The 23388-nt window shown below is 49.5% G+C and overlaps 1 protein-coding gene across 1 annotated transcript in view; it reads left to right on the top strand.

The window, feature by feature from the left end:
- IQCA1 (IQ motif containing with AAA domain 1) overlaps positions 1 to 12126 on the top strand; it is a 107422-nt gene extending 95296 nt beyond the window's left edge. The window contains exons 16-19 of the mRNA XM_071562193.1: positions 3279 to 3365; positions 5252 to 5429; positions 9099 to 9337; positions 11602 to 12126. Of these exons, the coding sequence (XP_071418294.1) occupies positions 3279 to 3365; positions 5252 to 5429; positions 9099 to 9337; positions 11602 to 11697 (600 nt within the window). The 3' untranslated portion in view covers positions 11698 to 12126. The remainder of the gene's footprint in view (positions 1 to 3278; positions 3366 to 5251; positions 5430 to 9098; positions 9338 to 11601) is intronic.
- The last annotated feature ends 11262 nt before the right edge of the window (positions 12127 to 23388 follow it).

Below are 23388 nucleotides of genomic sequence, written 5' to 3'. Positions count from 1 at the left end.
ACTGGGGCAAAGGCAGGAGTCCCCCAGCTCAAAGCTCCCTCACTGGGGCAAAGGCAGGAGTCCCCCAGCTCAAAGCTCCCTCACTGGGGCAAAGGCAGGAGTCCCCCAGCTCAAAGCTCCCTCACTGGGGCAAAGGCAGGAGTCCCCCAGCTCAAAGCTCCCTCACTGGGGCAAAGGCAGGAGTCCCCCAGCTCAAAGCTCCCTCACTGGGGCAAAGGCAGGAGTCCCCCAGCTCAAAGCTCCCTCACTGGGGCAAAGGCAGGAGTCCCCCAGCTCCAAGCTCCCTCACTGGGGCAAAGGCAGGAGTCCCCCAGCTCCAAGCTCCCTCACTGGGGCAAAGGCAGGAGTCCCCCAGCTCCAAGCTCCCTCACTGGGGCAAAGGCAGGAGTCCCCCAGCTCCAACCTCCCTCACTGGGGCAAAGGCAGGAGTCCCCCAGCTCAAAGCTCCCTCACTGGGGCAAAGGCAGGAGTCCCCCAGCTCCAACCTCCCTCACTGGGGCAAAGGCAGGAGTCCCCCAGCTCCAACCTCCCTCACTGGGGCAAAGGCAGGAGTCCCCCAGCTCAAACCTCCCTCACTGGGCAAAGGCAGGAGTCCCCCAGCTCAAACCTCCTCACTGGGGCAAAGGCAGGAGTTGCCCAGCTCCAACCTCCCTCACTGGGGCAAAGGCAGGAGTCACCCAGCTCAAACCTCCTCACTGGGCAAAGGCAGGAGTCACCCAGCTCAAACCTCCCTCACTGGGCAAAGGCAGGAGTCACCCAGCTCAAACCTCCCTCACTGGGCAAAGGCAGCAGTCATGGAGATCAGTCTCCCACTGCCTCATCTCCCTCCTGTCATCCTCTCCAAGCAGGCACAGAGCAAGAGCAAGGAATGGTTGTTATCTCATGTTTCAGAAGGTAAAAGCCACCATGAGGAACATCAGAAAGCCCCAGCTGATAATCCCTTCATTAGCAGAGCTGGGTTCAGCACAGGGCTCTGAGTCAGAGCTCCCACACGTCACAGTCGATGCACAAAATGCAAATGCACTTCCTTAGGAAAATGTAGGTTTCTTTCCACAGCTTAAACTACACTCATAGTTTTCTTTCACAGTCCAAATTCCAGCAAAAGTATCACTTACCCCAACTCTGCCACCACATTACATTTCTCTCCTCACCCCCCCAAGCCCGTTCACAGCCACCCAGGGCTCACAGAACCCACCTGCCAGTGCAGGTCAGTGGGACTGGCCTGTGTTTTCCACAGGTGTCCCCACCAAGTGATCCCCATCCAAAGCTCACCCTCTCCAACACGCCTTGTCCTCTGCAGGTGCAGAGCAATGTGTGGAGACTGAGGAGTGTGCCAAACATATCTCTGGAAAGAGCTGAACAGGAGATAGATGGAATAGCACCTGGCCTGAAAATGGCAGCTATTGCTGCTGTACAACTTTATCTGTCATTTATTTCCAGCCTGTGTGCTCAGGGCACTCCCCGATTAAGAAGTGACCCTTCAAGCTGTATGTGCCTAAAAACATCCAACAAATTGCCTAGTCCACACATCAATTTCTGCAAGACCTTTATATTATCTTTTATGATATGCTGGTTTTATTTCTTAACTCCTCTTTATTAACACTAAAACATTTGCATTATTGCCTTCCAGCATGTGATAAAGCTGAATTTTCCTCAGTGCACAGGAAAGAGACCTGTTGAACAGAGTCCAGAGGAGGCCACCAAGCTGATCAGAGGGATGGAGCCACCTCTCCTTTGAGGAAAGGCTGAGGGAATTGGGACTGCTCAGCCTGGAGAGGAGAAGCTCCAGGGTGACTTAACTGTGGCCTTCCAGTGCCTGGAGGAGCTACAAAAAAGATGTAGAGACACTATTGACAAGGGCCTGGAGGGACAGGATGAGCAGGAATGGCTTCCCACTGCCAGAGGGCAGGATGGGATATTGGGAAGGAATCCTTCCCTGTCAGGGTGGGCAGGCCCTGGCACAGGTGCCCAGAGAAGCTGTGACTGCCCCATCCCTGGGAGTGTCCAAGGCCAGGCTGGACAGGGCTTGGAGCCACATGGGCCGGTGGGAGGTGTCCCTGCCTATGGCAGGGAGTGGCACTGGGGGGGCTTTAAGGTCCTTTCCAACCCAAACCATTCTGTAATTCAAGTGTTCTGAACCTGGAGGTATCACTTGACATATTCTAGGACTGACAAGTTACCATAAATAAAGTCCCACATGCTGAAGATGGCATTGTTTCCACTTCACTCCATCACCAGCACAGCAAACAAGTTTAACAGCCTGGTCTACTATTCTTTTTCCCTGTGTAAAATCCATTTTTACTGTACAGACACACACATTTGGTGCTTTTGAAACACATCCATAAAAATGAACTGCACTGCTGTGAAAAACGATGTTCACAACCTAATCCTTCCTGCACTGTCAGTCAGACAGCAGCGTGTGATGTGCACAGCCATCGATTTTGGCAGCTTCCTTCCTGGAAGCAACACTTCCAACAGGAGGGAATGAAAAAAGGCACGATAGAAGAATGCTCTCTCTCGTTACCCACTGACTCCTCGAGCCATCACTTTTGTTGCTGAGCAAACGAAGGTGGCTCTGAGAGCCTCTGGGAAGTGATTAAAATTTGGCAGCAGCACTCGAACCCGGGGGCGTTTCTATGGCAATGGGAGGAGTGCAGGACGTGCACAAGCCTGTGGCGTTGCTGCCATCCTGCTGTGAACCGGGGCGATGCTGCCTCCGACCCGCAGCCACAGACCCACTGCAGACCCCCCCTTGCAAAGGGACAGCTTGGGGGTTGTTAATTCCTGGGCTCACTGCAAGTTCAGTGCTGATATATACACCAGGCAATTGAGCATCATCAGCCTATTCTGTTTCAAGATTAGTTTTCCCTCTCCTCTCATGCTACAGCCACACCTCGCCTGGCTCTCCATCCTCAGCACCCTTGGAAAACCAGGGTGGGATCCCACAGTCAGCCCGAAGCTGCTGCTGGACCATCCTTTGCCCCTGAACTCCAAATCCAGCCTTCCCTTCGTGGAACTGCAACGGAATTGGGGTTGAGAAATGAAAAAGCAGCATGGCAGGCAAAATGTTCCATCTTGGGGTGGGTCCTTAATGTGGATCCCCCACCAGGAATGGTTTGGTTTGCCAAGGCTGCTGAGCTGAGCTGGTGCTATCCACGAGCAGTCCTGGGAAAAGTAAACCCAGCTAATTGAACTGCTGAAACACGGATTGCAAAGCTTAACGATGAGCTCCCAGGTATGAAATTGTGGCCATTCTAATCAACTTCCTGCCTGCTCAGGTGGGGAAGCACTTGCAGCCCTCAGTCTTGTGGATTGGAGACACAGAGAAGCTGTTTTCTAAAGCGGCACCGAAGGGAGAGGAAGAGGTGAGTGGCTCCTTTATTCCAGAGCAGGTAATTTCTCCTGGTGCATTGCATCCCACACAAAGGGACAAGGGAATTTCTTAGCCTAGCACAGACAGCTATGACCAGAGCTGCCAAAGCTTGCTTGATAATAGCTTGTCTCACTAACAGTTTTTTCCCTCTTTTTAGAGAGTCTTGTGACTTCTTAAGAATCCCCAAGAGGTCACATTTCTCTCCTGCACCTATCCTTGCTTTATTTAAAAATAGTCCAGTCTCTGCTCATCAGTGCACTGAAAAGTAAAAGAGAATAATGGAGAATTTCAAAATATGAGGCAAGAAGCTAAAAGTTAAGGTGAGCTTAAATTGTTCAGCTCTATTAATTTGAGAAATTGCATGGAGCCAAAGTGAACAATAAAGTAACAAGGATAAATTTCTACTGCAAAAACAAAGAGCCTGTATTAAATGGTTACATTTACAGACTATTTCTTTGGCTCCCAGGAGTCCTGATGCCTTTGCTTCCATTCCTTCCTCTCTTCCTCACTAGAAAATTAAAACGCTGCCCAATAGTCACAGCAACAAAACCACAACAGGAACCAAATTACCCAAAATCCTGACTGGATCCATTTTGCCTGCAAAATATTTTGCCTTTAGAGCTCTATGAAAAATTGAACCTTTTTTCTGAGTGTGAGTCCTGTGCATTCAGACTGTGGGGTGGCCACATTTTGGAAGGGTAGCAGTGTCATCTTGGATGGGACAGGTATGGCAGATATGCAGCAGCAGCTCTGCCCCAAAACTTGGGGGATTTCTTGTTGATATCCCAATTTTCCATCCTCCATAGCTTTCCCTCCAAAGAGCAGAGCTTTTTCTCCTTTCTGCAGCTGTTAGTGCAGACAACACAAAACCTCAGTCACAAAGATTGTACTTGCAATGTCAGTTACTGCCTCTCATGTCAGAGGGTTTGCAGGACAGTTTCTTCCTTACTGATAATAAGGAAGACTGATCTGATATGGAAGATCTAGTTTTTCAGGCAGCTGCCTACTATAATAGCAAATATATTAAAAATAATGTAATAAATAAATCATAAGGTAATCTAGAGAGCAAAGTTCTCCAGTGAGTGTTGGTGAGTTGGATGTTAATCAAGCCTCAATCATTTCTGAAGAGGCTTCCAAGTCCTTGGGCTTCTTGGCTGCACAATCCTCACCCAGTTATTCACTTACAGTTTTATTTGATTAGGCTCCTCTAACCAATATTCACTTGAACATTATCAAATACAACTACCCAATAACAGCTTCTGCTCAATACCCTGTTCTGTAAGTAGTAGTTAAATACATGTTAGAAAGTCAAGTAGAGAATTATTGGAAAGAACAGGTTAGGAATCACTGCACAGCTGAGGGAGTGTTTTCCACATTTACACCACGGGTGGGAGTCAGGAAACCATCCCCTCCAAGAGCTGGGAGGATTCCAGACCAGGTTACAATTTTTCCACCTGTTGAGGTTTCTCAGGTGTGCAGGTCCCTGCAGTGTTTCTGCTTGGATTGGACATGAGGATTTCCGTTGTAACAATGCCAAGGTCATGGGTTCAACCCCCTCTGTGGGCCATTGACTGAGGAGTTGGACTCGATGATCCTTGTGGGTCCCTTCCAACTCAGAACAGTCTGTGATTCTGTGACATGTACAGTCTGAGTAGTTTCCTTCCTGCCTTGCAGCAGCACAACCCCCAGAACACATCAGAAATAAGTGTTTGCTGCCTTGGAGCAGGCAGCACTTCCCTGCTCAGGTTGGTATCTGGGCTGCTGGTACCAAATGCAACTGGGCTGCTGAAAACCCCCAGATCCTGTTGGGGCAGCATGTACCTGCACTGCCATGGCCACTGACAGCCCTCTCTCTCCCTGCTGTGTGTCCCTGCCCAGGTGGACTCCAAGCGCCTGGGGAAGATGCTGCCGCAGCTCCTCAAGGCTGTGAAGGCCAAGGACAGGCTGCTCCTGGTGGGAACCAGCGCCCGGCCCTTCGAGGCCAACCTCGGGCCCTTCTGCAAAGTCTACCAGAAAATCATCCTCATCCCCAGGCCCGACTACCTGTCACGATTTGGCAAGTATCTCAACTCATCCTGGTGGGCACTGCTGTTTAGAATCCATGTTTATCGTCTGGTTACCCTCAGAACAGACCCTAAACTCAAGTCACAGCCCTGCTGCACCTCAACTCCTGAGGATTTAGGTTAAATCCATCCGGGCTACCCCAAAGAGCAAATACTACAAGTGGAACTTGGGAGAAGGGTTCAAAATCCTGTTCAGCTGTAATTAACATTTTTCCATGAGTTCAGAGTGCACCAAGTTCAGCCTGAGCTGTTTGTCCCCCTGTATGAAGGATTAGATCCTATTTCAGCACACATTTTCTATTTTAAGCTTTTGGTTTTCAAACAGGAATTCTGAATTTCTGTTTCCAGTTTGTATTTCCAGTTGGAAATTCTGAATTTCCAGTTTCCATACTCTAAAGAACAGATTTCTGTGCCTGTCCAGAACACAACCATGTCTGGAAGACTAAGTTTTGTCACTATCAAATTCCAGGTTTTTGTGCTTACAGATCATGAGAGAAATTCCAGAGGAACTGGAATTTCAGATCATGAGAGAAATTCCAGAGGAACTGGAATTTCAGATCACGAGAGAAATTCCAGTGTCTGGTCTATCAAATGTTTGCAGACAGACAGGCCCTCCCAAATTCTGACAGATTCACTGAGTGCCCCACACGCTGAGACTCAAAGCTTGGAGGAAAAACAGTAGCTTTTTTTAGACCAATTTGCACAGCAACAAAAAGAAGAACTTGTAGAAATGCAAGTTTGTTTTCAGATTTTAATCACCTTCAAGTCTGCCACAGCTCAGTATTGACTGGGAAGAAATGCTCCAAATTAAGCTTCATAATGTGAATCAATTACCACTTCAGAAATGGTATTTTGTCCCCATCCTTCACAAGCGATTGGTGGAAGGGCTTTTGTTCCCAGAAATACAATTTTTTGTCCAGTGGTTTAATCACAGATATCATGTGGGTTAATACACTTTTCTGGGTACTGAGGAGCCTAGATGAGGTGACTTAGGAGCAGAAGGGCAGGTTAAGTTTAGTCTAAAGAGAATATGGATTAAAACTTTGGGGTTATTCAGGATGGCAACAAAACTTCAGGTTAAGACTCTCAGTGGTGTTTTCTCTTATGAGTACCCCACATGTAGGAAAACACACTTCCTGTCACTGCTCTGACACATCACATCACATCCCAGAGGAACACAGAGTAAGGAAAACATGTTTAGTGCAGGGACATTGTTATATGGTTGTACGTTGAAACAACATGGCTCTGACCACACAGAGTGCACAAAAATCCTACAGACACTGTGCAGCCCAGTCTCACCCTGCATTTCACAGAGGCAGCCAAGGTAGAGGCACAGAAATCACATAAATAGATTGCACAAACATCCTACAGATACATGTACACCCCAGTCTCACCCTGCATTTCACAGAGGCAGCCAAGGTAGAGGCACCAAAATCATAAATATACAAATAGATTGCACAAAAATCCTACATTGTGCAGCCCAGTCTCACCCTGCATTTCACAGAGGCAGCCAAGGTACTGAGGCACAAAAATCATATAAATAGATTGTACAAGAATCCTACAGATACATGTACACCCCAGTCTCACCCTGCACTTCACAGAGGCAGCCAAGGTAGAGGCACCAAAATCATAAATATACAAATAGATTGCACAAAACTCCTACAGACACTGTGCAGCCCAGTCTCACCCTGCATTTTAGAGTCAGCCAAGGTACTGAGGCACCAAAATCATACAAACACACTGCACAGAAATCCCACAGACACTGTGCAGCCCAGTCTTACCCCACATTTCAGAGCCAGCCAAGGTACTGAGGTGCTGCACGTTTGGGCAGGCTCAGGGCAGGTTTTGGCTGCCCAGCACACTGTAAATCTCTCCCCTATTCACTAACTTTCCCAGGGTGGATGCGAAGTTGTCTCTAAGCAGGAGAACATGTGTTCCATGTTAGGTTACAGCTCTGATAAATTGCTGATGGATAAGGGACATGAATAAACCTGGAGAAAGGAGGTAATAGTGGCTGAACTGAGCTGTGTCCACTTCTGGGATTGAACTGTCACATTCTGGGAGTTCCACCACTAACTTGGAGTCAAAAAAAGAGCTGAAGGGATTCCAACTGCGCACTTAAGAATGCCCCAGCAAGTTAACTTGTGGCATTTCAGAGCAGATTAAACTTGCAGCTTTAATTCTGTGATGTGGTCCCATTTAAGAGAGTGCCTGGCTTGTTCTTTAGCTCCCACCTTCCCTGAAGTTCAGTGGAAATATGATCCTCACCTTCCAATTCTGTCAATTTGCAGTGCCTGACACCCAATTTGAGAAGCAAAGCAACTTGTTTTGACAGAAAAATAATGAGATGACAAATACTCGCAGCCACAGTGCACAGTTACCTGTCTGCCACCACAACCCTCCCTCTTGTTACAGCCACAACACTCCAATCCAGGCTCAGTGGAAACAGCAACCACACAATGAAAATCATTACACTGAAGATTCACATCCTACACTGATTTCCTGCTCTTAATCACCCAGCGAGGCAGTGCCTTGTGCTGCCCAGGGCCCGACCTGCAGCACACAACCCATGGCTGCCCACAGCAGGGCTTGGGGTTGTGTGCATCAATTCCTCTTTTATGAGTTAGTGATTCAGCCAATATTTATTGAGCCCAAGTGTAATTCAAGTGGAGGACCACAATTTGCTTGAGTGAAGAATGTAGAGCAGAGCTGTCAATAGTTATGGGCAGGAGCCCGTGGTATTGACACGGCAGTGGAAGGGAGGATAAAGCAGGTCTGCTCCAGCACAGCTGCCCCTACACAGCACCATCAACCTCCCACCCAGCGTTTTCACACTGCACAGGAGTATTAAGCACTCAATATTCTTAATTATCAATAATTAATTCTTATCATTCCTAATCATTCTTTTTCCCCCCAATGTTCTCATATAATGCTTTAAAGGAAAGCCTGGGAAGATGGCATCAAAGAGTTACAAGTTTCTCTGAAACAGACCCTTACTTAACACAGTATAAACCAACAGATTGTATCATTCCTATTTTTCTGGAAGCAAAATCTCAGCCACTTCACAACCATTAACAAAACCTTCATGTCACAGAGGTTCGCAGCTAAAAGATACTTAAAAGGTGAACCTTTAGGTAACAAGCCAAGTGCTAACTACAGAAATTTATACCCAACCTGTCCCTGCACAGCTGGGAGTCTTTGGCTTCCCAAGGGGACACGGAGTCCCCACAGCATCCTTCAGGTCAGCAGGAGTAACCTGGGATCAGGGGCAGGGAAACAAAAATCAGCTGTTAATAAAGGCACTGAATTCTGCGCATCCAAACGGGAACACTCTGGGCAGGTTCTGTGTGTACACACCTATAAGTAGTTCTTTCTATTTTTACACACATATCCACCTCACTTTATGTGCCTTTAATGACCTTCTGAAAAGCACTGCCTGGTAGCCAACAAATGTATCAGCAATGGCTAAGAACACACATGCCCAAAAGCCTCTGTGCTCCAAACCCAGAGGTGGAATAAACCGCTAACAAGAACAGTTTGAATCTTGGCTTTCCTGTCTGATGGCCCTTATTTTCCTGTTTCAAAGTGCAAAGCCATATTAGTCCTGCCTTCCTTAACTTCCTGTCTTTGCCATTCTCTCTCTGCCATGCCCTGCTGAGCAGTGCTATGGAAGCATTTCATCCTCCAGAACGGCGGAGCCCTCTCCAGCCTGGAGAACCTGAGCTGGCTGGCACAGCTGTCCGATGGCTTCACCCAGGGACACATCCTGGAGGTGGTACAGACTGTCCTGAGCGAGCTGAGGCTGCTGCAAATGCCCAGGAAGCCACTGAGGACCGTGGAGTTTGTGGCTTCTCTGGCCAGACACATCCCGGTGTACAAAGAGGAGGAAGAAACATTTGAGGTGACTTTCAGAGCTCTGTCTTGCAGCCACGAGACCCCAAAAGAGCTTCCTCTGTCCCACACCCACCATAACTTCAAACCAGACCTGCTTCCAAGCCCTCCACTTTTCCTGGCTGGAAGGTTTCCTTGCCTTCCTGCTCCTTGAATCCCCACAGCAGCCCACAAAACAGACAAGATGCATTTGCTACCAGTTTTGGCCCAGGCTCCTTCCACTGCTGACCTAATGACAGTGCATATTTCTCCCAGCCCTGCTGAATACCTTCCAAATTTCCATTTGGAGCCATTTGGCTCACTCAACACAGGCAGCATTTGTGGGATTTGGCAAACTACTCTTTTTTTTTTCCCTCTCATGCTTCCTACCTAAACCAGTGTCTTTCCTCAGGGAAAGCCTAACAGTTCAGTGGTGCAGGAAAGGAAAAAAAGTATCATTCCCAGCTCCCAGTAGTAATCCACTTGTAGCCTGAAACATGAGAGCAAGTATTTACTGTGAGTTTAACGTGAGAATATTATCCTACTTACTATAAATGTGCCCATTTTGTGCAGCACAAAGTGTGCAGGCAGCACTTCACTCTGAACATAGCTAAGCAAGACTGTCCTCAGTGTCCCATGGCAATCACCCCTTGCATTAATTATAACCCCTAAGAAAGCATTTCCTTCTATCTATTGGAATTTTGTTTCCCTTAAAATGTCATGGAAGGTTGGCCCAGCATCTGTAAGACGACACAGGGGAAGGGGATTGTCAAAATGGCATGAATTAACTCCAGTGTCTCCGTCCCTCTTCTCACAGAAGCTCCTCCTCCCAAGCTTGTACTCGCTGCATTTCTGGACTTTTCCCTTGTTTTGCTTTCTGCCTTATTGAAGTGGGGCAGCTAAAACACTGTATTCAAAGTGGAGATTAGCCCTGTGATGAATCTTTGATTCCCCTTCCCTGGAAACATGAATCTCCCTGTTGGACATTTATATTCTGCCAGTGTTCCAAAATGAATATAAATAATGCAAAATTTGTGTTAATGTGATTTCTTCATTCCATTTACTCAAATTTCTGCCCCAATTATACATCCACATTTTTTGAAATTATAAATTAGTGCACCAGGGTGCTTGATACAAATCTTTACACAGAAATAATTGTAGTGCTAGAGAGACAAAGTGAGCTACCACACTGGTCCTGCCTGGCTGGAACAAAATCACAGAAGGATTTTTGTTGAAGGAACCTTAAAGCTCATCTCATTCCATGCCATGGGCAGGGACACCTCCCACCGGCCCAGGCTGCTCCAAGACTTGGCCAGTCTGGCCTTGGACACTCCCAGGGATGGGGCAGCCACAGCTTCTCTGGACAATGCTCGTATTAAATACCTCAGAAAACCCGTTCCAGAGACTGTGGACATCAACACTCAACCAAGGTAACAGTAACTCGGGTCTCTCACATCCCAAAGGCAGCTGTACAGGATGCCACGTTGGCAGGGAGACTGGAGATGGCAAGGGCCCAAGTGAAGGGCAGAGGAGACACAGTTGTGGCAGGAGTAGTGGCTTGTGGTCAAGAAGGAAGGAGTTTTATCAATCATGTCAACACCTGGTAGCATTTTAATCTCTGCTGTAGGCAGGACTCTGTTTAGAAATGTTCTTGTACAGGGAAAGAGTAGCTCCTACCCACTGCTGACTGTAAAGCATCACCTTCTCCATCACTCCCCATTATTTTCACATGGCCCAGGGCTGCCTCCTCCACATCACAGTCCAGGAGCTCTGCAAGTTTGCAGAGCAACTCTACCAAAACCATTTACAAGTCACAGGCCTGTGAACAGGCATCTGAAAGCAATAAACAGGTTTTTAATGTTGGGGGTTTGTTTTGCTTCTTAAGCTCCCTCACTGAAACCAGACCTGTCTGCATCGATTTGCAGAGCCAGGAGAAGTCTGTGATTTGGCTGTTGTCAAGTTCAGAGCAGAGGGAGTTTTGACAAGGGCTGTATTCCCTGGAAGGAGGGTTGATCGTGGAAGTTCTAACATTTCCATAACTACAGCAACACAAATGGTCCAGCTAAGTATGGCTGTTAATGAGACTCAGTTCCATCAACTGCTGAACTCTTGGAACAATAATGTTCTCCAGAGATTTGAGCATTTAATTTCAGCTTCTACACAGGCCAGCTTGGCTTTTAAGAGGTTTGGGGTTTTTAATAAATGCTCCATTATACCAGTAAAACATTTAAGTGGCCTTTCCTTGGTTTTTTATTTTATTTTATTGAAACACTCACATGCTTTTTGATTCTGCAGGCTTGGTATGCCAAGACACCGCTGGGGAGAGCCTGGAGCGCAGCACTGGCAGCAAAGGAAGCAGAGGATGGAAAAGCAAAGAAAAGGAAGAAGTAACTCCCTCCAGAATTCTGCAACACCAGTCACAGCTCTACTTCACGGGAAAGGGGAAGATATTAGGGAAGCAGACATGGAAGAATAATGCACCTCCAGTTATAAATATTGCAAAAAAGAAAATTCCTTTCTGAATCAATTTTAAAATGCTTCAAAAAACCCCAATGAGACATCAATGTGACAAGTAGCTCTCAGAGGATAAAGAGTTAACGACCACTGACTGGCTCAAGCATTATTTATTCTAAGAGATTTTAGGGGGCAGGAGGGTTCATTACTCAGGACTGTAACATGCCATCAACTTTTAGGCTACACTCATTTATTTCAGCAAGTAACTCTCCTTAAAAATTGATGTCACGTTAATGTCTTTCATTACTTTAATATCCTATATGCTTTATAAAACTAACTGCTTTATATGTCTGTAGGTCTAGTGCGTTACAGGTCTCAATAAAACTATTACAGCTATAAAGACTGCTTTTTAATTGGGATGGATTAGGAGGCACTCAACGCAATGTACCACAAGCTGAATATTTACACAGCTCACAGGGACCAGCACTTCGCCTTTTGATGCCTCATCACGGACAAGTTCCTATTTGTGGGTGTCACCAGAGAACATGAACTAGCAGAAGAAAAGCAAAGTTCGTTTCGGTGGATATCCTGAGAATCCGTTTTGCCATAGAAGGCAATGCCTAATTATCTTGTTTGCACTACCAGCAATGGGTTTGTTGCTCAGTGTGCCTTGTTTGCTTACAGATCAAAAGGTGAGGGGCAAACTGTTTACAAACAGTGCTCAGGACAGCCCAGAGCTCTGGGGAATCCTACGTGACACTGACAGAGCCAGCACCGCCCTCATGCCAAGCACAGGGTCACATTCACCACACCTTTTAGAGCCACAAATCCCTGGTGTCACCCCTGACCACAGCATTCCTGCATGGACTCAACAACAGGTAACTGGCAATACCCATTTACCAGGAAGCACAAGGTCCCCCATCAGGCTGGGAGTACCAGAAGGGCAGCACTGCTGTAGGAACCTGCTGGTAAGGGGATGGTATTGAGTTCCTCCTGCTCCTAAGAGGAAATCCAATGGAAAAAGATGCTCCTGGAAACAGGAATGTGTGAGAAAAGAGGCCAGGGGGGATTCCTAGAAGGAACTAACCACACAGAAAACAATTCAAGCAATAATCTCACTGCACACAGTTGAGGGAACTGCATGGGTCTGGTTAATAAAGGGAATTTTCTCCCTGGGGGAAGAACAGACTGCAATGCTGACATAGGACAAGAGCCACCCCAGCCTGGTCTTCTGTGCTCCTCTGGCTGTATTTTGCTTTCTAGTACAGGACTCCCCAAATCTGGCAGCATGTCCCAGTGTTATAAAACAAGGTGCTTTCACTTCATCCCTGGTGAGGAAAGCCAGTCCCTCCACAGAGGTGGCAGGGCTTGTGTTACACAGCCTCATCTCTGCTCTCATCCACAGGGAAACTAATTTCGATAATTCTGTCCTCAATCTTGCCGACAGTGGAACACTTCTCTGCACAACAGGTTTGACAGCAGGACGTGATGTGATGAAAAGACCACATTTAGGGGGGGACGTAAGCAAGCCCATTAACTCATATTTCAGCAGGTTCAGTGCAATCTCAATAGCAAAGCAATGCACTGGCTGGCACCATCCATCTCCAGGGCATGACTCCAAGCCCGTCCAGCAGGGATGCTGAACCTGCTGCCACCCCAAGGGTGCTCACAGGGCACAGACCTGCAGCTTTACCCGCTATTCCCCAGCAGGTGGGAAAAGGCACGGGGAGGTTTGTGCTGTGGGTGTAGCTTGCAGGGGTTGGTGCTTGCAGCATAAGCTGCATTTCTTTTCCCCATGGGCATCTGGAAGCCACAGCTGGGGGATCTACAACAGCTCTGTGGGTGCAGGAGGTGACAAAGTGGCAATAAAGGATGGTGAGGCAACCCAAGTGGAATGAATGAGATGGGCTTTGTAAGGTCCTTTCCAACCCAGGCCATTCTGGGATTCCATAAAGCAGAAAACCTCTGCCCTGTGTAGTGCCAAGCCCTCCCTCTCCCGAGGAGAGCCCTCTCACCAGGACATGCAGGGAAGAATGAGGAGCAATTTTAATGCTATTTATAATTATTATTACAGACAGTGCAGCTACTTGAAAAATGAAGCAGCTGCATCAAGCAGAGCCAACACACAGTAATTTCAGTGTCAGTGGCTGAATCACTCGATTAAGTGGCCCTGGGTGGATCTCTAACACCCATCCCACTGTGAGGCTGAGTAGTGCTCTCACAGCTCTGGAGATGCTCCTCCAGCATCCCCACAGAGATCTTTCACCATAGAAAGAGCTAGAAAACAAGACTGTGGCTCTGCTAAGCCCAGCACAGGACAATTCCACTCCACTTTCTGGCCACAGCAACCACAAAATCTGATGGAGGAGGAAAACCCCCTTGGCTACATCCTGATCCCCACCTGATTCCAGCAAGAGCTGAGTTTGGAGGGATAGCAGCAAGGGAGGCCAAGCTGGTTTGCCTCCTGGTGGGAGGTAATCCAGCAGCACCAGCAAAGCTGAGAGAAGAAGCTGTCATGCTCATTTATATATGTAAGTGATCTAGAGAAATATCAGCTAAATTATTTAAATGTCCCATTACTATTAAATTACTGGGCATTCATTGTAAGAACAGTCATAATACAGTAACTAATTTGGTATTAATGTGAATGTCAGCGTTTCATTGCAGTTATTTTGTACTTCATCATAAGATAATTTACCAATAAATTAATTGGCTTAATTGCTTCCTCCAAACCCAGGAGAACTACATATGACATGACTTTTTGAAAGTCTTCATGCTCAGCCCCCACATTTCTGCTTTAACCACACCAGGCAGGAACCCTCTTTGAGACACCTGGAAGAGGGAGTGAAGGTGCCTTTGCTGTCCCCAAAGCAATAAAGCCCTGGCAGGACCATACCCTGCAGATCTCAATGTGCTTTAAATACACCCCCAAAGCCACACTCTGAGCAGGATTCAGGGCCAGCTCTGCAGGGTGCTAAGCAAGGAGCACAGCCCAGCACTGAGCCCCCAGCCCGGGCAGGGCACCCATCCAGAGCCATTCTCAGCCACCTCCCTATGGTGCAGATTCCATACGTCACCTTTGGCTCCCCAAAATACCAGTAGCCCCCAATTCCCACCAACTGGGCATCAGCCAAAGCAGCCAGAGCAGAGACTCAACATGCAGCCAATACATCTGCACCAGCTGACAGTGCCAAAAGGCAAGAAAGTGCCACGATGGGGATCTCAGGAGTGTGGTGGACACACCCTGCTCAGGCAATGATGGAAACCTGTCCAGTAAGCCTGAGAAACACACGCCATTTGCCATCACAGGGTGAGTAAGAAACAAAGCAAGTGGAGCCAAGTCGTGAGAGACTTTTGGTTGCTCAGCCCAGAGAAGGCTCCAGGGAGGTCTTGCAGCCCCTTTCCGTGCCTAGAGGGGCTGCAAAAGAGCTGGAGAGGGACTTTGGACAAGGGCCTGGAGGGACAGGACACAGGGAACGGCTTCCCACTGCCAGAGGGCAGGGATAGGTGGGATACTGGGAAGGAATTCTTCCCTGTGAGGGTGGCAGTGAGCTCCCAGAGATGCAGCTGCCATAAAGGCAGTGCCTCTACACCGTGCCTCGGGTATTATGAGTCACCTGGCTTGTGCCAAAGCCCTTTAATCAGCCACTGCAGCCCCCATGAACAGCAGTGCCAGCCCCTGGCTCAGGTCCCTGCCAGCTCTTCATGAGCCATTCTGCCTCCTCGCCTGTACCAGTTCAGAGATGGGATTATTGGGAGTGCCCCTCCCTTCCTGAAAGCCAACTCCTCCAGCACTGGGATTTTTACCACCAGCACTAAAACTCTCTGGCAACAGCAGCGAGTCTTCCAGAGCTCCCACCCTCCTTCCCCGAGGAGCTTAGGAAAAGTTTACTGCTCTTTTCTTCTCCTGGAGATGGGGGAAAGCTCCACTGAGAGCACAGTGGGCAAGGACAGCTATTCCCTCCTGTTTCTTGCTTTAAATGTCTTTAATAAGTTAACAGGACTCTTTTGCAAAGTGCTGGGAACAGATCCCAGTGGGCTCAGCACTTTGACACGTGCTCCTGGCACCATCAGAGAGAGATCAACCTGACTGCAAAATGCCCCTAAATCTTGATTTGTGCTGATTTTCCCTGCCCCGGGCACTCTGGCTGGCAAGCAGAGCAGCTCCAGGTGGGAACAACCAAGGGAATACATCTCCTTCCAGCAAACCCTCACAGAGGGGAGGCCCAACCACACAGCACCTGTGGGAGCTTATTATTTAAGTTGCCATCAGAATTAAAAAAACAAGCCGACATTTCTCAGCAAAACCCCCCAAATCCGGTAACACAAAGTGAAGCTGACTGTTCTATTAACTCCCATCCTGCATCAGCAATTTTCTAAAGTGTGGAAACATTATAATTGACTTTTCTGCTAGTAGCAAAATGTCATTTTTCCTTAATACTCCCCAAGTCAGTAACGCATTTCAAAAGCCTCCGACGCCACTACCACAACAGGACTTACAAATTAGCACATTTTTAGCTTTTCATTAAGCACAATACCCCCCAAAAAAGAGAAAAGTCTCATCGTATTAGGGTTTCTCTCCTCATTATTGAAAGTACTGCGACTTTGGAACTTCGTGCAGCAAATTATAATGCACTCAGCCTGGGGCCATTGTAAATCAGGGCTTCAAAAAAGGTGTCATGTAGTCGGGCCCTCTTCAGGCACTGAAAATATTGGAGTCCATTTGAAAACGCCTTCTGTAGTCTCTCACTAGCCTTGCAAATCATCGCAGCACCAGGTAGAGCTTCCTTTTATTTTTTGCCTCATGGCATCAAGCCATTTCTATTCCAACCAGAAAAGGTGGATTATGTCTTGCTGGGATTTAAAAAAAAAACCAAACCCAAAAAAACTAACAAACCCTACACCTAAGATAACAAGCTGCATAAAAGCACCGAATAATTTCAGGCTCCCGTTCAGCTTTGCAGTGTCTGTGCTTTTTAGGCACCACCACTAAAACCAGTACAACCTGCACAGTCCCCACACGGCTTTGGCTAATTCCCAAGCTCCATGACAAAAAAATGCTTCCCCGGGAGGACACTTTGGAAGAAGGTCCGTTTCTTTCGCAAAGCAAACCAGCACCAGCCCCTTTTTGGCTGCCACCGCCTCCTGCAAAAGCACCTAACGCAGCCTCGGTTGTTACAGCTCTCGGTTGGAGACCCAACTCTTGGCACAGCAGGGAAAATATAAGAGGGGATGTGCCAGCATGGCAGAAGGGAAAGGCTCACATCCCACTCCCAGACCCCCCAAAACCAGGTGCCATCCCAGGGTAGGGCACTACCAGGCTCTACTCCCAGCAGCCTTAAAGCCAAAGAATGGGAAATGCAAACTCCACAGCCTTCCCCACTTTCCTAGTGCTCTGAAAGCCGACTTATCCTCTCCCGAATCTCCACTGCACATCCTCAAACAAAGCCAAAACCGCAGAGTGCCCTACAGGTCAGGCTCTGCTCTCCTTAACAGTTGACATGTTGCTTAAACTAACAAATGACCATCATTAACCAGATAACTAAACACACGCAGAAGCAAAGTGGGAGAGCAGCCCCAAACAAGGCTGTTCCCCTCCCAGGAGGGCAGCTCCGAGCCCACAGCAAGGCAAAGGCGTTTCCAAACTCCTCCTGCAGCTCCCTCGCCCCACGGTGCCCGAGCCGGGAAGGGACAACCAGAGCAGGGACTGGGACACGCACGGAAGGGCTGAGGAGGCTCAAGGCACAGGTGGCCGCAACACCAGAGCCCTAAACACGCAACAGCGAACACCGCACCGAGGAGAGCCTGCAGAGGAGAGCCAGGCACCCGCAACACGGAAAACCAACCGCGGGGAACTCACCTGCGTGTCCCCGCGGGGTCCCGGCGTCCGCAGGGCTGGTCGGTGCGTGGCGAGCAGGGACAACAAGGCATCGGCAGCGCAGCTTCACTCCGGGGTACCCAAAGTGCCCGACAAACTCTCCAGCCGAGCAGAAAACCCTGAGGTCCTCCGGCCGAGGCTTTTACCTGCTCCGGGCGGCACCCGGGGATGGCAAACTCGGGTCACCAGCAAAGGGTGAACGCCGATCACCTACTGCCCCCGCAGCAGAGCACCCGGGGATGGCAAACTCGGGTCACCTGTGCCCCCCTCAGAGATCACCCACAAATGGGTAACTCGAATCACCTGTTGCCCCCTCAGCAGTTTATCCATAAATGGCAAACTCGGATCACCCTCTGCCCCCTCAGAGATCACCTGTTACCCCCTCAGAGATCACCCACAAATGGCAAACTTAGATCACCGTCTGCCCCTCAGGAATTCACCCACAAATGGCAAACTCAAATCACCCACAAATGGCACACTTGGATCACCCTCTGCCCCTCAGGAATTCACCCACAAATGGCTGACTCAGATCACCCACTGCCCCCTCAGAGATCACCCACAAATGGCAAACTTGGATCACCTTTTGCCCCCTCAAGGATCACCCACAAATAACTGACTCGGATCTCCTTTTGTCCCCTCAGGAGTTCACCCACAAATGGCTGACTCAGATCACCCACTGCCCCCTCAGAGATCACCTGTTGCCCCCTCAGAAATTACCCATAAATGGCACACTCAGATCACCCAAAAATGGGTAACTCAGATCACCCACAAATGACAAACTCAGATCACCCTCTGCCCCTCAGGAATTCGCCCACAAATGGCACACTCGGATCACCTGCTGCCCCCTCAGAGATTACCCACAAATGGCGAACTCAAATCGTACAAATGGCAAACTCAAATCACCTGCTGCCCCCTGAGAGACCACCCACAAATGTCTGACTCGGATCACCCACAAATGGCAAACTCGAATGACCCGTTGCCCCTCAGAAATTCACCCACAAATGGCAAAATTGAATCACCCACAAATGGCCAGCTTGGATCAGGTGTTGCCCCCTCAGAGATCACCCACAAATGGCACACTTGGATCACCTTTTGCCCCCTCAGGAATTCACCCAAAAATGGCCAACTTGGATCACCCACAAATGGCTGACTCAGATCACCCACTGCCCCCTCAGAGATCACCCACAAATGGCTGACTCGGATCACCCACAAATGTGTAATTCAGGTCACCCACGGCCCCTCAGGAATTCACCCATAAATGGCTGAATCCGATCACCTGTTGCCCCCTCAGGGATCACCCAAAAATGGCACACTCGGACCACCCACTGCCCCCTCAGAGATCACCCACAAATGGCTGATTCGGATCACCTGCTGCCCCCTCAGAAATCACACACAAATGGCCAACTTGGATCATCTTTTGCCCCCTCAGGAATTCACCCACAAATGACAAACTTGGATCACCTTTTCCCCCTCAGAGATCACCCACAAATGGCAAAGTTGGATCACCTTTTGCCCCCTCAGAGATCACCCACAAAATGGCTGACTCAAATCACCCACAAATGGCACACTCAGATCACCCGCTGCCCCCTCAGGAATTCACCCACAAATGGCACACTTGAATCACCTGTTGCCCCCTCAGAGATTACTCACAAATGGCAAACTCGGATCATCCGCTGCCCCCTCACAAGAGCACCCACAAATGGCACACTCGGATCACCCACTGCCCCCTCAGGAATTCACCTACAAATGGCTGACTCCGATCACCCACAAATGGCACACTCGAATCACCCGCTGCCCCCTCAGAGATCACCCACAAATGGCACACTCGGATCACCCACTGCCCCCTCAGGGATCACCCACAAATAGCACACTCTGATCACCCACTGCCCCCTCAGGGATCACCCACAAATGGCACACTCGGATCACCCACTGCCCCCTCAGCAATCACCCACAAATAGCACACTCGGATCACCCACTGCCCCCTCAGGGATCACCCACAAATGGCACACTCGGATCACCCACAGCCCCCTCAGGAATCACCCACAAATGGCAAACTCACATCACTCACAAATGGCACACTTGGATCACCCTCTGCCCCTCAGGAATTCACCCACAAATGGCACACTCAGATCACGCGCTGCCCCCTCAGAGACCACCCACAAATGGCGAACTCGAACCATTTACAAATGGCAAACTTGGATCACCTTCTGCCCCCTCAGAGATCACCCACAAATGGCTGACTCCGATCACCCACTGCCCCCTCAGAGATCACCCACAAATGGCACACTCGGATCACCCACTGCCCCCTCAGAGATCACCCACAAATGGCACACTCGGATCACCCACTGCCCCCTCAGAGATCACCCACAAATGGCACACTCGGATCACCCACTGCCCCCTCAGAGATCACCCACAAATGGCACACTCGGATCACCCACTGCCCCCTCAGGGATCACCCACAAATGGCAAACTCACATCACCCACAAATGGCACACTTGGATCACCCACTGCCCCCTCAGAGATCACCCACAAATGGCTGACTCCGATCACCCACTGCCCCCTCAGAGATCACCCACAAATGGCACACTTGGATCACCCACTGCCCCCTCAGAGATCACCCACAAATGGCAAACTTGGATCACCTTTTGCCCCCTCAGAGATCACCCACAAATGGCAAACTTGGATCACCTTTTGCCCCCTCAGAGATCACCCACAAATGGCAAACTTGGATCACCTTTTGCCCCCTCAGGAATTCACCCACAAATGGCTGACTCCGATCACCCGCTGCCCTCTCAGGATCACCCACAAATGGCTGACTTGGATCACCCACAAATGGAAAACTCAAATGACCTGTTGCCCCCTCAGGAATTCACCCAGAAACAGCCCCGGGATGAACAAGGATGTGGAGCTGCCACATGTGGCAAGGACAGACATTCCCATCCCAGGCACATCACTTTTGTCCCAGCTCCTGGTGTTCTGAGTCATATAAGGAAAAGTCCCCACACTTGCCCACCCAAGGGCTCCTTAATGCAATGGGACTTTGGCTTTTCAAGTGAAAATAACTCAAAATCAAACTCCGGGGAGAAAACAAACAAAGAAGCAAACAAACCCAAAGAAACTAACAAAACAAAACAAACCACACAAAAGAAAAGAAAACAGAAAAAAGGGAAAGAGAATGGGCTGAAACAACAGGGAAAAATGCCAAGAAGAACAATTGGGAAAACAATGAAAATCTGGGCATCCACCAGTGAGGCTGGATGGGGGACAATGGGCCAAGCCCTGGTGACAGCCCGAGGAAAGATTAAGGGCTGATGGAATCCTGTCCTCTCCTCAGGTTTAACTAGAACAGGGAACAGGCTGGGAGAATAGCAGGAATGATGGGAATCATGGGAAGGAGCCTTTGGCAGGCAAAGCCATTAGTCCCACTCAGCACAATGTCTGCGAAGTTACACCTGAGATCTAATTAATGGTCTGTTCAGAGGGCTCCATTCTAAATGCTGCCCCTCAGCTCCCAGAAACCTCTGAGGGGCTGATGGGCAAGGAGAAATGCTCATGTGCTTCAGGCCATCCTGAAATTTGGGGTCCTGGTGTTGCCCTTTCCCAGCCCGATGGAAGCCCGTGCTGGCGTGGTGTCCCCCATCCCACCACCCGCGTTAACCTGAAAACACCCAGCAGGAACAGCCCCTTGTCTGGCTTTGGGGTGGGTTGGGGGATCATGATGTGGACACATACGGCCCCCCAACCCCACCCCACCCCCCAACCCTTTCAGTGTCCTTTCTGGCCCACCCAGACCCCTAAAGCAGGGTGTTGCCCTGAGCCACCATAGAATCATAGAATGGATTGGGTTGGAAAAGACCTCTGAGATCATCAAGTCCAACCCTTGGTCCAACTCCAGTCCCTTTACCAGATCATGGCACTCAGTGCCACAGCCAAGCTCAGCTGAAAAACCTCCAGGGATGGGGAATCCACCCCCTCTCTGGGCAGCCCATTCCAATGCCTGAGCACTCTCTCTGCAAAGAAGTTTTTTCTGCTCTCCAACTTCAATTTCCCCTGGCAGAGCTTGAGCCCATCGTGCCCCCTTGTCCTATTGCTGAGTGCCTGGGAGAAGAGACCAACCCCCACTTGGCCAGAACTTCCCTTCAGGCAGTTCCAGACAGTGCTGAGGTCACCTCTGAGCCTCCTCTTCTCCAGGCTAAACACCCCCAGCTCCCATTTAATTTTAGGCTTACAAAGCCATTCCTGCTCCATCACCACCACAAAGCTCCAAATTCTGGTATGTCCCTGACCTGCTGGTGACACAACCCACTCCACCGGCTAACAGGGACATCCCCAAGTCCAGGCCCCCCTCTCTGGCTGCCAGAATGACCCCCACACTCAGTGAGGGGCTCAGCTCACCAAGGACAGGGTGACATGCTGACAGCCCAGGGGGTGATGGATGGCCCAGGTGCTGCAGAACCGGCTGCCTCATCCCAGCCTGTAATTTCCGAGGCGGTTCCAAGCCCGTACCCCACACATGATGGGAAGAGGGGGCAGGAACGGGGGCAGAGCCGAGCAGGCAAACCAGGTGGCTCCGTCCTGAAGTGCAGCTGCACAAGGAGAGGTCGGAGTTGTGATGAGCCCCACTAATTAACGCTGATACACAAAGTTCAGATGTGTCCACTGGTGAGGAATAAATCAACCCCCCAGAAATGGATATGGGCAACAAGGGATAGTTGAGTTTGTTCTTCTCTGTCCCAGAGGGCGAGTAATTATCTCCATAACTTTCTAGTTAGGGTGTGCTTGGGAAACACATCCTTCCATCCATAAATAACTTCCACTGCTACCTTACACTTTCAAGTGTCAAAAAGTAATTATGCTCAGGAGCAAAACAGGACAGGATGGCGTGGAAACAATTGCAGGGCTTGTTGAAGCTGGTGGTGCCATCCAACTCCTCTGCTTCTACCTCCCATAGCCATGACAGTGCTGCTCTTGTGGAATTCCAGCTTGGGAATGGGGTGAACTGTGCCACTTTCCATGAATGTGAGCAAAAGGACTGGGGACTGAGTCCTGAGGTGCCCAGTGCTGTCTCCTCACCCTACAATCATTTATAAGGCCCTTTCCAGGTGGGCAGCCTGAGAGGATTGGTGGTGGTGACACATGTCACATCACACCCTCAGTGTCTCACTCCCAGAAGGGAATTCTGCATTATGAACCCCTCAAGGAGCCTGTAATCCCTTCCACCTTCCTCCTCCATGTTCCTCCTCTGCCATCACACTCTCTTCTCCTCCCCAGCACCACAGACTTCCATGGGATGCCATGGGGAGACCCACAGGACACCTGGCAAGGATGGGGGTCACTCCCTTGAGCCCCCCTGCACCAGCAGCTGTGGGAGAGCTTTAATGCAGCACTGTGCATAATGCTGAGCCTCCCCTGCCTCAGGTCACCAACAAAAACACCTGCTTGGTCCTGGTCACAGTTTTTGGGGTGGGCAGGCCCTGGCACAGGGTGCCCAGAGCAGCTGTGGCTGCCCCAGCCCTGGAAATGTTCAGGGCCAGGTTGGATGGGGCTTGAAGCAACCTGGGCTGGTGGAAGGTGTCCCTGCCCATGGCAGGCAGTGGGACTGGATGGATTTCCAACCCAAACCATCCCAGGATTCTGTGAAACTCCCTGTCTGCACCCACTCGTGCTGCTCACCCAGAGCCTTTTGCAGCCCCACACGTTCCTGTGCCAAAGGGGCTCTCATCTCTTAGGGTAAAGGAAAAACAAATCCT

This window comes from Pithys albifrons, chromosome 8, assembly GCF_047495875.1.
Source record: "Pithys albifrons albifrons isolate INPA30051 chromosome 8, PitAlb_v1, whole genome shotgun sequence".
In the NCBI taxonomy this organism is placed as follows: Eukaryota; Metazoa; Chordata; class Aves; order Passeriformes; family Thamnophilidae; genus Pithys; species Pithys albifrons.
Note: the sequence above shows the minus strand (reverse complement) of the source record. Positions and strands in the feature narration are given on the sequence as shown.